This window comes from Caloenas nicobarica, chromosome 1 (genome assembly GCF_036013445.1).
Source record: "Caloenas nicobarica isolate bCalNic1 chromosome 1, bCalNic1.hap1, whole genome shotgun sequence".
Lineage (NCBI taxonomy): Eukaryota > Metazoa > Chordata > Aves > Columbiformes > Columbidae > Caloenas > Caloenas nicobarica.
In genome coordinates, this window is record NC_088245.1 from 14,846,528 (window position 1) to 14,861,360 (window position 14,833).

Sequence of the window (14,833 nt, forward strand, 5' to 3'; positions counted from 1 at the left end):
CCACTCTGTGGTAGAGAATTAGCAACTCAGTTCTTTGTTGTCTAGGTAGTGAAGCCCATTAGATTAAGTGTCTTGAAACAGAATTCTAATATTGGTTTTCATGCAAAATACATTCCTTTATCTGAGCTGACCTTCAGCTAGATACTGCATAGGTGTGCTGGTGCAAAGGGAAAACAAACCTGACCTCCTTGAAAATTAGATCTATCAAACTGGTGTATGACAGATTGATGCTGTGGAAATGTGCTTGGAAGCAGGTTTCATTTGGAGTTCTGACCAGTGTTTTCAGGAAGTATTATTTAGCTAAGCTTTCATAGCCTGAAACTTGGATACCCACCGGCCTTTGAAAAATTTTGGCTTTAGTGAGATACTGTTTTCCATTTGAATACTTATATCTTTATAGAAGTGGTTGATGGGCACAAATTCTAAGGACTGGTTGTATTTTGGGTGTTAATTAAAAAAGAGAGAGCAGTTTTTGACTAAATTATTACATGGTCAGAAACAAGACAGTATTTAAAAGGAATGGAGTGGAGGAGACAGGTCTTTTTGAAGAAGAATTGACAGTTTCTTAGAATGGTTGATAGTGTTTTTCCTTAATATAGGCTGACTATAAACTCATAGGGACTGAGTTTCTGTAAACTATCTAATATCGTGTTGCTTATTTAATTTCTCACTAATGCCATCTGCTGGCAACATGCAGAATAGTTTCAATTCGTATTGTACTTTTAAACATGAACAGTAGGAAATGACCCAGAATATGACAGTTGTTTCACTTGCAGAATGAAAATCATTTGAGGGGTTTTTTAAAATACAGATGTCTTCGGTTTTCTTATTTATTTGCAAAAATAGGATGTTTCCTGTTTTCAAGGAAGCTCTTTTTATGGTGCTTTTTATTTCATTCCATGTGAATATCTAGCACAGTTTTCAATTACTAACCACACTTTACAAATCTGTATGATGTTTCAGCAAAATGTCAGGGTCAGTTTATCGTGGTAACTTCAAATACATATTGTAATACTCACATTTTCATTTTGATGAAAACTAGAAAAAATACAATAAATATCTCCCTAATTTAGACAGTAAGGATGTGGATGTTTCACGTGAAGTTGAAAAATGTGGTGTGCATAGAAGACTGACAAGCTTAGTGCCTCAGTCTGTTACAGGACTTTCTTATGTTCAAAAATACAACCAAGGAAAGCCTCATAGTGTTCTTTCAGATCTGAATGCTTACACTTTTTTTACTGAAAACTTGCTTTTTGGGATGCCCATGAAGATGCCAGTGGTGAGATTAGTGGGGGTGCCTTGTGACTTTGAGCCCTGCTACTTGAGTAAATAATATTTTTTTAATTGATTTTTAAATTAAGTGATATTCATGCTTTGAGCTGTATAATTATATATTTTACTGAGAGGTATTCCTTCACAAAACTCTCAAATTCTGAGATGCCTGTTTGAGAAGAAGGTCTTGACCTTTGGACAAATGATAGTATAGCAGTTGTGTTTTCTGTTTAAGGTCAGGGTCATGCACATGGTGGGCAGAAGAGGGCTAATAACTAATTCGGTGAAGGGCGTATTAAAGTGTTGTCAGACCTGCTTGCCAGATTTAGAGGTTGTCTGTAGCTCTGTGGAGAAATGATGCTTATTCCGTGCTGCTTATGGGATGAATATCCCTTTTCTATTGACTGTAAAGGGAAACCTACAATGATTAACTTCTGGCTTCAGTGAATGCTCCACCACCTCCTTCCCATATTTCTCAGTCTTCTCCATACTGTTCCCCACCCCAGTGTAGCATTTAATGGATAAATGGAACAGTAGCAGTTACATTCAAAGCTCTGGTGAGCATCTTTTATAATGTAAAGAAATACCTGTGGCACTGCTGGACACGCATTTAAAAAAAGCTTTGCTGAAAGCTGATTCTGCTCTAATTTTGTGTTTATGTTAAAACTTTTAATTGCCTTTGTGTCTCACCTGATTTTCTCCCACTCTTTTTCTGGCTTTCCTTGTTCAAGTAAAAGTGTACATTTTCCTTTTTAACCCTGTACTCTGAATCTGGTTTATGAGTATTAAAATAATTGGGAATAAATGCATTTGTTTGCTGTATTTTGTTTTTGGAAGCCAAATGCTTCTGCATCCCACAATTGTTATGCCTCTAAATATTAAACTTGGTTCTCTTAAGTGGTTTATAAATTGCTAGAGTAGGTAGAAGTAGATTTAGGGAGTAAGATGTATTGTCTTGCCTCATATTTTGCAAGAGATTTAGAATACCTTTTTAATTTTTGTAGGCAGTTGATGAAATAGACATTACCTGTCTTTTTAGGACACTTCCATTCTGATATCTTTTGTTGAATGCTCCCATGTTGAAGTGGCTAGTATTTGGGTCATGGTAATTTTTTTTTCTTTTTTTTTTTTTAATGAAGGAAACTCTCTCAAATTAGTTGTGGCATTGCTCAAGGATGGATGGTACCTGAATCCCCCATGTCCTCTATCAGTAAACCTTCCTGCTCTGAAAACTGAGGTTTTTTTACACGTGCTGTGCTGAAGCAACCGAGAGCTAGGTTGAGCATTGAATGCATAGTGGATGGATGAGAGTAACGATGCTACCGCTTTTCCCTTTCAATAAATGTTGAAGAATAGCAGAAGAAACAATCCAGTGGTTGAGATGCTCTTGAACTGGAGACAGATCAATTAATTTCTGGCCTAGTCACGATGAATGGCTAATCAGTGCTTCCTTCATTGGCGTTTTGGTTGGCGAGATTGTGAGAAGGATTGACTGCATGACATTAATGTGTATGATTACTGTACAAATGCATTATGTCGGTAAATGGGTAAAGGCAAATCGGTTGGAAAGGCACAGCTTTTCCAGCTTTTGTCTGAGTTGTTTGTTGTTGTTGTTAGGTGGTTTTTTTGTTTTTGTTTGCTTGTCTTTAATAATGGGTTTGAAACTGGTATATTCTGAGCTGCTTCTGGAAGATCATTCCAACAGACTCCAGTTAAACTATTTTCAAGTTCAGAAGTTGTGTAAGAAAGTAAATGAGAATTTTGGGGGGGTTTATGGGGTAATGAACTGCAAATGTTTGTCAGAGTTGGTTTTTGTCCCATGCTAGTCAGAAGTTGTGTTTCTGATGTTAGTATGTCACTTGATTTGTGCACTCAGGTGTTCACTCTCTAAAAAAAAATGCAGCTCATGACTATTAGAGACATTGATCTTTTTTAAAAAAGGTGCTTTTTCTTTGGACTCTAGAAACAAAGTCCTCGCCCAGTAGTGTGTTAACTAGTGTTTATTTTTAAACAGTTTTATCGTGTAGTAACTTCACATGGGGGAAAGCTAATAAGAAAAAATGTGCCACCAAAACCATCAGTAGGACACTTTCAAGTACATGTGAAGATATCGTATGTTGTTTTCTGAAGGCTAATGATTAATTATATTCTTACAAAAACTTTTACCAACAAATGTTAGTTGCTGCTGTCCTTTTAAATCCAAGTAATATAACTTGATGGCATAACAAAAGAGCCTCTAATAGGTTAATGTCTAAGGAAAAACCCTGATATGTATTTTAACTTAAGAAATATCAACTATATGAAAAAAAATGAAGGAATTATTGAGAGATTTGTGATGGAGAATAGACTTGAAGCATAACAAAATCAGAAAAGTGAACCAGGCTTTATTTGTGATGCAAGTCAAAAGCTACTTCAGTTTTAGATACTGATATTTTGCCCTGCCTTTCAATGTTTAAAAAAAAAAAAAAAATCTTTAACTCTGGGTTCGTGTGAAGTCTGTTCAAGTGTGATTGAATCATATGGTGCAATGAAAAAACTACAAGTTATTGGCTAAAAGTGTCGAAGTCATGAGAGTATATATATGTTTGCATGTACACCTGAATGTCACTGCTGAGGAGAGGTAATGAAGGTGTAATTGGTACAATTTCTTGTGCTCAAAGATCTTCTTATTTCAGTATTCCTTTATCTTTCTTGTCTTTCATGTTGTGGTTTAGTGCATATAAACCATCATTTTTATAGTAAAGAAGGCACTGCCTTTCACTGCAAAACCTTCTCTTGCAAATTTTTTATCATTTTCTCCGAAGATAAATCAGTAAACTGCCTTTTTAGGTAGATTTGCCCTACTTTACAACTTGTGTTCATAGAAGCAGTGCTCTGCTGCTTCACGTGCTGGCTGGGGCGGGTGGTTGCGGGTTGTGCGTGATGCTGCTGGGGGGTGTCTGGATGGGACAAGACAGGTGCTGGGGGGGGCACTGGTGGGTTGCAGCGCTATGAATTACTGCTGCTATCTTTCATCATAATTAAGCTGAAGTCCTTTCTGCAGCTTTAGTACAACTGTCTAGACTTGGGCATACAGACTGATGAATCCCTGACAAAGTGCATAACACGCTTTTCTGTCCCAGATTTTCAGGTTATGTCATGTGATTCAGCATGTGCTTTTTTTTTTTTTTTGAGAAAAAATTTGTAACTCTGTAGAGGCATAACTTCTCTGCCACTCTGGAAGTTTCATTATAAGTGAACGAGGAAAGTTGGGTGTTGTGTTTGGTTTTTTGGGTTTTTTTTGCCGGAGCGAGGGGACTGTTGTGAGTTTGTTACCCCCTGTCCCCCTTTAGCATGTTCCTTCAAAGAGGAACAACAGGCGGTTAATTAGAAGTTGTGCAACAAGTACCTGTAATTTATTAATATAAATTACATATTAATTGTATTTATTCTTCTGGGTTTTTTGCCTTGCAGACCAGAATCTGTAGAAGCTAGCCCTGTGGTAGTTGAAAAATCGAACAGTTATCCACACCAGTTGTATACCAGCAGCTCACATTCACACAGTTACATTGGTTTGCCCTATGCGGTAAGTTTCATTCTAAGTATTCTATACAAAAGATGTAAAATATGCTGCTCTTAACTAGAAAACTCTGATTGAAGTTTACATTTTTATATTTTACTGGGAGTTGGGGTAAGTTGATTGAAGATAGTTGATTACAAGCAGAATACAGAACGTAGTGCGCTTACCTGTAAAACATAGTTGAGAAGGTAAATAAACAAGAATGAACCATGACAGAAACGAAATTTAAACTATTACTAACAAGTAAGTCTGTGAAGTTCTTTACGAAGTGAATTCTTATACTTTGGCTTAAATAACCATCAGTGTATGAATATTTAAGAGCTATAACTTCTCTTTCAACAAAAATGTAGGACCATAACTATGGTGCTCGGCCTCCTCCAACGCCTCCGGCTTCTCCTCCTCCATCCGTGCTTATAAGCAAGAATGAAGTAGGCATATTTACCACTCCCAACTTTGATGAAACCTCCAGTGCTACTACCATCAGTACATCAGAGGATGGAAGCTATGGAACCGATATTACCAGATGCATTTGTGGCTTTACACATGATGATGGATATATGATCTGTTGTGACAAATGCAGGTAATTAATATTAAAGTAATTAAAAATGTAAACATTACTTAAAACTTCAATCTGCACTGATAGTAAGTGTAACTAAATGGTGTTTTAATTATGTTGAGTCATAGGAAATTTCCCTCCATCAAAACAGTGTTTAAAGATTGTAGGGTTTTTTAATAGGCAAGGTAGTTGTTTAAAGACAGTGAGTATTTTATACTTTATTCCAGTCTGTTTCAACTTGTCATGTTAATTTGTTCATGCATTTACTTGTGCATTGTTGCTTAATAAGGATATGTCTCTTTCCCCTATAAAAAGGATATCTCTTTGGTATTTTGTCCAAGTTATTTGTTAGTATGGTGAAATAAAGACCTACAGGCTGGTTCGTAACCTGCATGTACTGGTAATTTGCATTTTAGTAAATTATGCATATGTAAATTGAGTAACTTGCAGGATGCAAAATAATCTGCAAGAAAATTCTCAAGTATTGATTTCTCTGGGCATGATCTTTGTGATAAGAACTCTTTAATTTTCGGAGGACGTAGTTTTAAGAATTTTGATAACTATGAAAAGACTAACCTAGATTCTTGGGGAGAAGCTGCAGTTAAATGTTTAAACTTGCATGTTCATGCCTAAGGACCTTCTTGATCATGGTAAAATAAGCAGGCACTATTAAATACTTGGAATAACAACCTTACAAAATTTTAGAGCCGATATACTTAGCAGGAGGAAACAAGTCTCAGGTTTCTGGACTTGCTCAGTATTAGCCTGTATTTTTACATTCATAACACTTAACGAATGGTGCTGATTTTATTAGATTGTTGTGTATTTCTAAAATGATTGTTCTGACTGATTCAAAGATGAATTTGAGCTCCATTCTTCTGTCTGCTTACGTAACAAGCTTCTTATTAATCTTTGATGGTCCCTGATTCTGATAATGCTTTCCCTTATTTTGAAATGTATTTAGATCTTCTCTCAGCAGTGGAGCTGTAGGTAGTCACCAGTTAGGTAACATCTGCTTCTTTTGAAGATGAGGTTCTCTGTGAGGAGCTGGACAGAGTTGTAATAAATTCACAAGTGGGAAGATAACAATTTCTGTGTCCCAGTTGTTTCTAGCATTGTGGGGATGAGCATGAACTCCTGTCTTGGGTTAGCCTTCAGTCCAGCAAGCAGCCTCACTGCTCTGACTGCGGGGAGCAGTTGAAGCTCTTCAGATGCTGCACAACAGTGCTACCAGTCAGAGTCATAGAATCGTTTTGGTTGGAAAAGACCCTTAAGATCATTGAGTCCAACTGTTAGCCTAGCACTGCCAAGCCCACCTCCAAACCATGTCCCTAAGCACCACATCTACATGTCTCTTAAACACCTCCAGGCATGGTGACTCAACCACTTCCCTGGGCAGCCTGTTCCAATGACTGACAACTCTTTCCATTAAGTTTTTCTTAATATCCAATCTAAACTTTCCCCCGTGCAGTTGAGGCCATTTTGTCTTGTCCTGTTGCTTGTTACCTGGGAGAAGAGACCGACACCCTCCATGCTACAACCTCCTTTCAGGTAGTTGCACACAGCGATAAGGTCTCCCCTCAGCCTCCTTTTCTCCAGGCCAAACAACTCCAGTTCCCTCAGCTGCTCCTCATCAGACTTGAGCTCCAGACACTTCACCAGCTTCCTTGCTCTTCTTTGGACACACTCCAGCACCTCAGTGTCTTTGTTGCTATGGGAGGCCCAAAACTGAACACAGGATTTGAGGTACGGCCTCACCAGTGCCAAGTACAGGGGGAACGATCACTGCCCTGGTCCTACTGGCCACACTATTCCTGATACAAGCCAGGATGCTGTTGGCCTTCTTGGCCACCTGGGCATACTGCTGGCTCATGTTCTACCGCTGTCAATCAACACCCCCAGGTCCTTTTCCTCCAGGCAGCTTTCCAGCCACTCTTCCCCGAGCCTGTAGCGTTGCATGGGTTGTTTGTATAAAAACATGCATTTATATGTTCTATTAAAATATATAGGTAAAACATTTATTTGTATATATATTTTTATATAGAAAAGTAGAAATAATATAGATATATTTATAAAAGGAAATGGAATAATTTTGTTTAAAAGCAAAACTCCTGTTACTATGTAAAGCAGAAGTCTTGTTACTGAGGGTATTTGTATTTATCTTGTTCTCTGTTGTGATAATTTACCATTTTTTATTTCCAGTGTTAGAGAAAAAATTCCAAGAGGGAAAATGAGTCTAAAGAAGCAGAGAGACACCAGGAGACAGCCACGAGATTGGAATTACAGTGATCAGTGGAATAGAAAATCAGCTAGCAGAGTGGTGGTGAAGACAGTAATTGAGATGTAGTTATAGGCAGTATTCAATCTGAGTAAAGATCATGATGAAAAAAAGAATGTGTCTCTCTCTCTGTGTCTGTGTGTGTATGTTATAGACACAGTTTTAAAAATTGTACTTAAAATAATATGGTCCTTTTAATTTTTTTAAGTGTCTGGCAGCACATTGACTGCATGGGGATTGACAGGCAGCATATTCCTGATACATACCTGTGTGAACGTTGTCAACCAAGGTGAGTATTTTGACTTTTGAACTCTAAATAACTAGAATAAGTGGAGAATGTAAGAAGAGAAGGTACTGGAACACCCAACAGATTAAACACAGACCAGGTAGCATAATCCACATGATTCTCGTTAAAGGAGTTACATTTCTGATGCAGATGATCTTACAAGTCTCCATTCAAGTTCACAGTAGTCATTGTTTTGCCTCACTAGGCAGCAGGGATAAACTCTTGAAATGCTTATCAAAATAGCAATGATTCCTGGATCCTTTCCCAGGCTGACTGACATGGACAGTCCATTCCATACTTCATTTTATGGCTGTCATACTTTGAGAACCCTTAACAGTAGTGTTTTCAGGTCAACTGCCCCACCAGTATCTCTCACTATCTTCTGTTTTTATGGCCCCATTCCAATATGCTGTGGTGCTCACTTGGAGAATTTCTTGCTCATTGATTTTATTTCTTGCCCATTAATTTGTATCCCCTCCACTTGAAGTCATATGATGTGACAAGGAGGGCATTTTGTTCTGACTGTCTGGTAGGTAGATTATATTCGACTGTCATCATAGATATCCTGTGATGTAGAGTATAAAATGCTATCCGCTACTTATGTTGGAGATTGTTAATTAAACTGTGAATAAAAGACATGCCTGTTCAGATAATTTTAATTACCAATAAATGATTCTTTTATTTCTGAGAAATAGTTTGGAACTTGTTGTTATAGAATATTTGTTTTGAATCGTGACAGTTGTTTTGAAGAATCTGCAGGAAAATGGTTTAATGCCTGCTTATCTGTAATCCGTGGACCAAATGTCAATCTTTCTTCTGAGCTATCAAGTTTTGTTATGTTTTCAAGTGATTTGGATGCTTGTATGTGTTTTGCATTACAATGGAATGGAACGGAACGGTACACAACTGATGCTTTTCTAAGTATCTAAACATTCAGCTAGTCTACTGTTTATTAGTTTAATAGTAAATGGGAAATGGTAACTATGAAAAGGTCTTTTAATACTTAGATGTATTGATGCATAAGTGTGAAGAACACAATACAATTTATGTTTTTATTTCAGGAGTTTAGATAAAGAAAGGGCAGTGCTGTTGCAACGAAGGAAAAGGGAAAATATGTCAGGTGAGTAAAGCTTAAGAACTTTTCCTCAGTAAAGGTTATAAAAAACCTGTATAGACTTCAGAGTGTATACACAGTTCCTGCAATTTTGATAGCCTTCAGCATGTAAGGTTCAGTAAATCAATGTCTTTTACTTGATTTCATCGTTACTAAGATAACATTATGTCGGAGTTGTTGCAGAGAGAGTTAATAAGTCTACTTCCTTTTTGGGGAAAAAAAAAATTCACAGCTCTGTCATTTTATCCTTCATAGTATAGTATATTTGTGTTCTCACACTAATCTCTCAAAACTATTCCATTATAGGTGATATTCCTGTCTCTAAGAGTTACATAATTGTGATTTAAAACAATCTAGCATTGTTTTGAGAGGGAATCCTGGTTCTGATTTGCTGGCTGTAGATTTGTGTGTGTGTTTATATTTTGGGGAGTTTAGTTTGACCACAAGCAAAATTGCTAAACTTAGGTAATAAATTATATGATGTTTTGAGGTCTTTTTGGTCTTTAACTAGATGAGACTTGTAGTGCAAGTACTTGTTTCAGTCTCTATATTTTATGAAATTAGCTCTCCTACCATTTATAGAATTTTGAAACTCAGACGGCCTAACTTCTCAGGAGTTCTGTCCAGCCATTACCAAAACATGTTGTGGCTTTTTTGATTGACAGGTGATACCTTCAAGCTCTCTTACAAAAGTCATAATCTTAGAGGAAGTCGTTCTCCTAAGCATTACATGTTTTACTTTCAAATCATGTCTGTGAAGTACTGGAGTATGTGCAAGTATGTGTGTTAGGATTTCTTTAAAAAAAATACCCTGTCGATAAGGTCCTGCTGCCTACTTCATACGCCTTCAGAAAATTCTGAAGTGTGTGATGTGGTCCAGAAGTTTGTGTGTCTTAACAGCGCTTCTTGGTGTGGTTGACACTTTGCTGTCCAGCACTAAGCTGCCTTAAGTCCCTTAAAGCCATTAATGCCTTACTTTGAACACTGCAATCATTTTTTTGTTTTGTCTGTTTTCATTTTAACAGAACCAAACTTACTTTATAAAGTTTTGTTTGACCTGCTAGATGGTACAATTTTCAGTTAGAGTATTAAATTAATTTTTGCTGATGCTAATAAAATAATAGAACAAGTACATTTGTAATTGATTTGGAGTTAATGAGTTCACTAAGTGATATGATATTGTGAGAATGAACTCGAATTTATGTACAGGATAGGGCAAGTTGATGGTCTGAGCTAAGTCATCTCTTAGGATTTGTAGCCACACTATCTGATCAGTTACTATAAACTTAAGGGAAGAGTCAAAATCTTAGCAGCAGCTGAAGAAGAGGTTTTTACCTTTGAAGTTAGTGTTCAGTTCTCCTTAATCCTGATGATCAGTCTTTTAAATCTGTTCTGTGCTTTGAATAGGTAAAGAAATACTAACTGGTAGGTCTTAAGTATCAAAACAGAGTAAAAACAAAAATAAATTCTAATCCTGCTTAGTCTAAGACTCAGTATTAATTACTATGATTCATAATACGTAACCTGAACGTATGCTTGCATTTCTAGTTAACTTTCACTTGGCTAAGTGCACTTTTTGTATGTTGGCTGATGTTTGATCGTTCAATCGGACTTAAAATAATTCTGCGTATGAACTGTCTACTATAAGACATTAGTAAGAATGGCTGATTTTCATAGAAGATTCCAAGTAAGAAAAGCAAAACTGGCATCAATTCGAATGTATCTACTGCATGTTTTAAGTATTCAACAGCAGCACAATGTTAATTGTATGAATAACTTAGTAATAAGTTATAGGTGGTTTATTAAACATGAGATTGCATTATTTGGATGTTGTTTGAGTAAGTATATATTTAGGGCTTTTGGTTTAGGCTTGCATATAATAGGGCTTTTCATTTAGATATGAGAACACAATATAGTGTTTTCTATTTTAAAGAATTCTAAAGAGTTGCTGCTTTAGTCATGTTGCATCCAAAGCTAAATAGTGGGCAGCAAGTAGTAGGTCAGTTGGCTTGCCTCAAAAAAGAGATTTTTATAAGTGAACGTTTCAAATTATATAAAATTTGGTGAGAGTCTTAAACTTCTATGCGTAACCACATCACCTTTTTTCCTGGGCACAAACCTGTTGTTCTGGGGCCTGTAGTTGTATGTGGTGGTGTTTTGTTGTTCTGGTGTAAAAGTGTAATTCTGGTGCAGTTTACTGTGTTTTGGATTGCTTACTGCGTTCCAGTGGCGTGAGCAGCTTTGTTAAGCCCCTAGTCACTTGTAATCTGGATGCTTTGGGTTTGGGGGTTTTTTTTTTGTTTATTTTAAGATACGGTATCTAGATGTGTAACTTGGTCAAGGATGTTGCTTCAAGCTGTCTGGTCTTGAAGTTGGTGCTGATGAAATCACTTGCTGCTTATGGGGAAATGAGTCTGGGCCCATAACTGCTTGTGAAATTTGGAGAGTTTATATCTTGCCTTCCAAGATGCTAAATCTTCCCCTACTGTGCTTTCCCAAGGTTCTTCAAAGTGAAAGCAGGTTATATAGGTTAGGAAGGAGTGTCTCAAAACAACTCTGTGTAATTATATGTTCGGTTGAGGTAATTATTCTTTACAGTAAGTTAGGGCACAGTGTAGACAACAATATTGAAATGTTGCTTCCCTAAGGAAGGCAGTGTTTGGGCGGGGGGGGAGGTTGGGGCAGGCGGGAGGAGAGGTTTGCCTGTGACATAGTGATTCTGTATGTACTAGTGTATGGACTACAAACATTGACAGTTTCAAGAGGGCCTTGGGTTTTCATTTCTCAATCATTGGTTATACTGCTAGTCATTATTCTTTGATTAGATATCTCTTGATGTGTTGTTTTGTTTTGTTTTTTAATGCTAGTTTAGAAAAATCGTCCCAGCAGAGATGTAAATAAATTCAGAAAACCTCATCAGCTCCTAATGTATAAAGTATAATGATGTGCCTAGTAAGTGGTTGAAAAGAACAACCAAGATGGTAAAATCGGATTGCTTACTATGCACAGAAGAATCCTATTAAGGAATGTTGTCAGCAAGAAAAATCCAGAGTAACCAGTAGCTGGAGTTCTTTATTTAGTAAAGAAGGTTTCTGGAATTAGGACTATTGAGTGCACTGATCAAGGCAACATCCTTCTGAGCTCAGAAGGAATGCTTTCTCTGCTCTCATATTATCTGTAAAGCCTGTTTCTATGCAGTTTCAGGAAAAAGTCCTGCTTAGCATCAAGTAGATGTACTGAAGGTAGAATATTTGTAAAAGCTGCTAAAATACAAGAAGCCTGTACTGAGCATATGTGAACAGCAGTCTCCTTTGTGCACCATCTCTCTTGCAATCCTTCCCCTACTTCACAGCCTTTCATCTTGACAGAACTAGGGTAATCCTGTTTCAGGTCAGGAGATGTATTTGTCTGACATAAATGCTGATGTATGCTAAATTTCAGGGTTTGCCTTTTATGTCTGCAGGTACACAGCACAAAGAAAAAATATCTGTCAGTTTGTGTATGGTTTTGTTTTAATCAGTAAAATAGACTTGCCTTTTGTCTTCCCGAGCAGAAGAATGTTATTGTTGGGGGATTTTGAGGAGAGGTGGTGTTTTGCTAAATTGACGTATTTATGCTGAGAAAGGCACTTGACACTGCAAATTGCAGCTGAAATAGTTGATTACAACTTACACATGACTGATTAATAGGGCTGCACAAGAAATGCTGGGCAGTCATTAATTTTAACCCCCTCTAGAATAGTAATCTGAGAGAATCCTAATGCCATATTACAAGTAAAAGCTATATATACAAGTGAACAAGTTAACATTTATTTAGTATTTTTGTTCTGATTCTAATTGTACTTATAATGGAATATGAGAACATAATTCCATCCAGAGAATGGAATTAATTTATTATCTTTTTCTTACCTGGCATTACAAACATCTGCTAATTACCAGCTTCTCATTGGTCGTTCATTTTCATGCTGTTGCAACTGTTGGTGAATTTTGCATATGAGTGCTTGAAGAATTTGTCAGTATGCATTTTTATTTTTTAAAAGCAGGTGTAGAGTAGTGAACGTTTTTTCTATAGTATTTGTTTGTTTGTTTTAAAGATGGGGATACCAGCGCAACCGAGAGTGGTGATGAGGTTCCTGTGGAACTGTATACTGCTTTTCAACATACACCAACTACAATTACTTTAACTGCTACAAGAGTTACAAAAATCAATGATAAGAAAAGGAAAAAAAGTGGAGAGAAAGAACAGAACATAGCAAAATGTAAAAAAGTAAGTGAATGTAATTTCTCTTTTATAACTGTGTTATCAATTATAGCTATGTGACATCTCTTACCAAGAGACACCAGTTTTAAAAATCAGGCTATTGTTATAATAATATTTTACTACCTGAGTTTAGATCGAAATGTAAAACTCTGCAGTAGATGATACAGTCTTCCCTGCCTCCCCCTCCCCACCTTCCACACCCCCTTAATTCAAGTTAATATGTACTAGCCATGAAAGTTCAATTTTATAATTGGGGCAGAATTGTAAGGAAGAATTGCATTTACTGCACCACTTGATCTAGTTAGCAGTGGCGCAGAACAGGCTTTGGATAGTCAAGAATTCTGTGTCTGGAAGTCTTCAATTGTGGTTGTTTTAAGTTCAGAAATGTTTGTTGTCAGTTGTCCTAATGTGACTTTATGTCCATTTATTTGAGTTGAAGTGGTGTGGAAGTGTGCTGTGAGAAAGGTAGCTACCAAACTGCTTTGGTAAACAGGATATTGATGTTATTGTTCACGCTTGTAGCTGAACAGTATACACTATGTGAGGACAAATACAATGTATATGAAGAAATAAAGCATGTGGAATTTCCTAAACTTAACAAGTTCCTTTCTGGAGTTCAGTTTTGCTGGCTTGGATGGAAATTTTGTCCTTTAAAACTAGAAACCAGAATTAGTTACCAATATATTTTTTGAAATCTTGAGTAAAATGTTTCATTTTGAATGAATGTGTCTGAATATAAATTTACTACCACATAGTCTTCCGCTACCTCCCAAAATTGTGTGAGATGATTTAATGAATGAGATTTTGTTGTTGAATGACAAACTTCTTTCAAAAGTTAACATTCTAGGACATCTGTGACCCCTGCTTCCCGTCCCCTCTGCACAAATAGTGTAGTGAGGGATGTGGGCAATTTACAGGTTTACTTGATAAGTATGGTCTGTTCCATAAGTAATTTTTCTGTTACTTTGCCTTGAGAGTCATGTAATATGGGAGAAAGGCAAGGGTACCTGGACTGCTCGCTCTGACATCCAGTATGCACTTAGCTTGGAATGCAGAATTGTTTTTTAAAATATATTTTGTGAGATGTAACCTCTTGCCTCCTTGAGGTTTCAATGTACTTTGTTCTGTTGTTGTCTTGCATGTTTTATTGAGAATGGTCCACACTGGAAAGCTGTTAATTCGTTAAAAGATTTTGAATTCCTGAAGAGATTTTGTATTTTCTCAAAAAATACAAATATCTAATTTTGTTTCAGGCATTTCGAGAAGGATCCAGGAAATCTTCACGAGTAAAGGTAATGTGATTTTTTTGTTTTGTTTTAAACCTTAATTGTACATTACTTAAATAATATGAAGGATCAGGAGTGCAATTGGGGCTATTCATTAAGCACTAAAATACTAATGTACTACATATGCATGATAGTGGTTTTAAATTAAGGTGTGAGCGCTACATCTTTGTTCTGCTAAGTTAACTGAAATGATGTAGTGTGATTTTTTTCATTCTGAAAATA

At 36.7% G+C, this 14,833-nt stretch overlaps 1 protein-coding gene across 5 annotated transcripts in view; it reads left to right on the top strand.

Moving 5' to 3' along the window:
* Positions 1 to 14,833, top strand: part of KMT2E (lysine methyltransferase 2E (inactive)) — a 63,309-nt gene that overhangs the window by 22,404 nt on the left and 26,072 nt on the right. For all 5 annotated transcript variants that reach the window (XM_065658683.1, XM_065658681.1, XM_065658680.1 and 2 more), the window contains 6 exons: positions 4,726 to 4,837; positions 5,182 to 5,411; positions 7,874 to 7,954; positions 9,013 to 9,071; positions 13,159 to 13,331; positions 14,579 to 14,617. In XM_065658683.1, the coding sequence (XP_065514755.1) occupies positions 4,726 to 4,837; positions 5,182 to 5,411; positions 7,874 to 7,954; positions 9,013 to 9,071; positions 13,159 to 13,331; positions 14,579 to 14,617 (694 nt within the window). The remainder of the gene's footprint in view (positions 1 to 4,725; positions 4,838 to 5,181; positions 5,412 to 7,873; positions 7,955 to 9,012; positions 9,072 to 13,158; positions 13,332 to 14,578; positions 14,618 to 14,833) is intronic.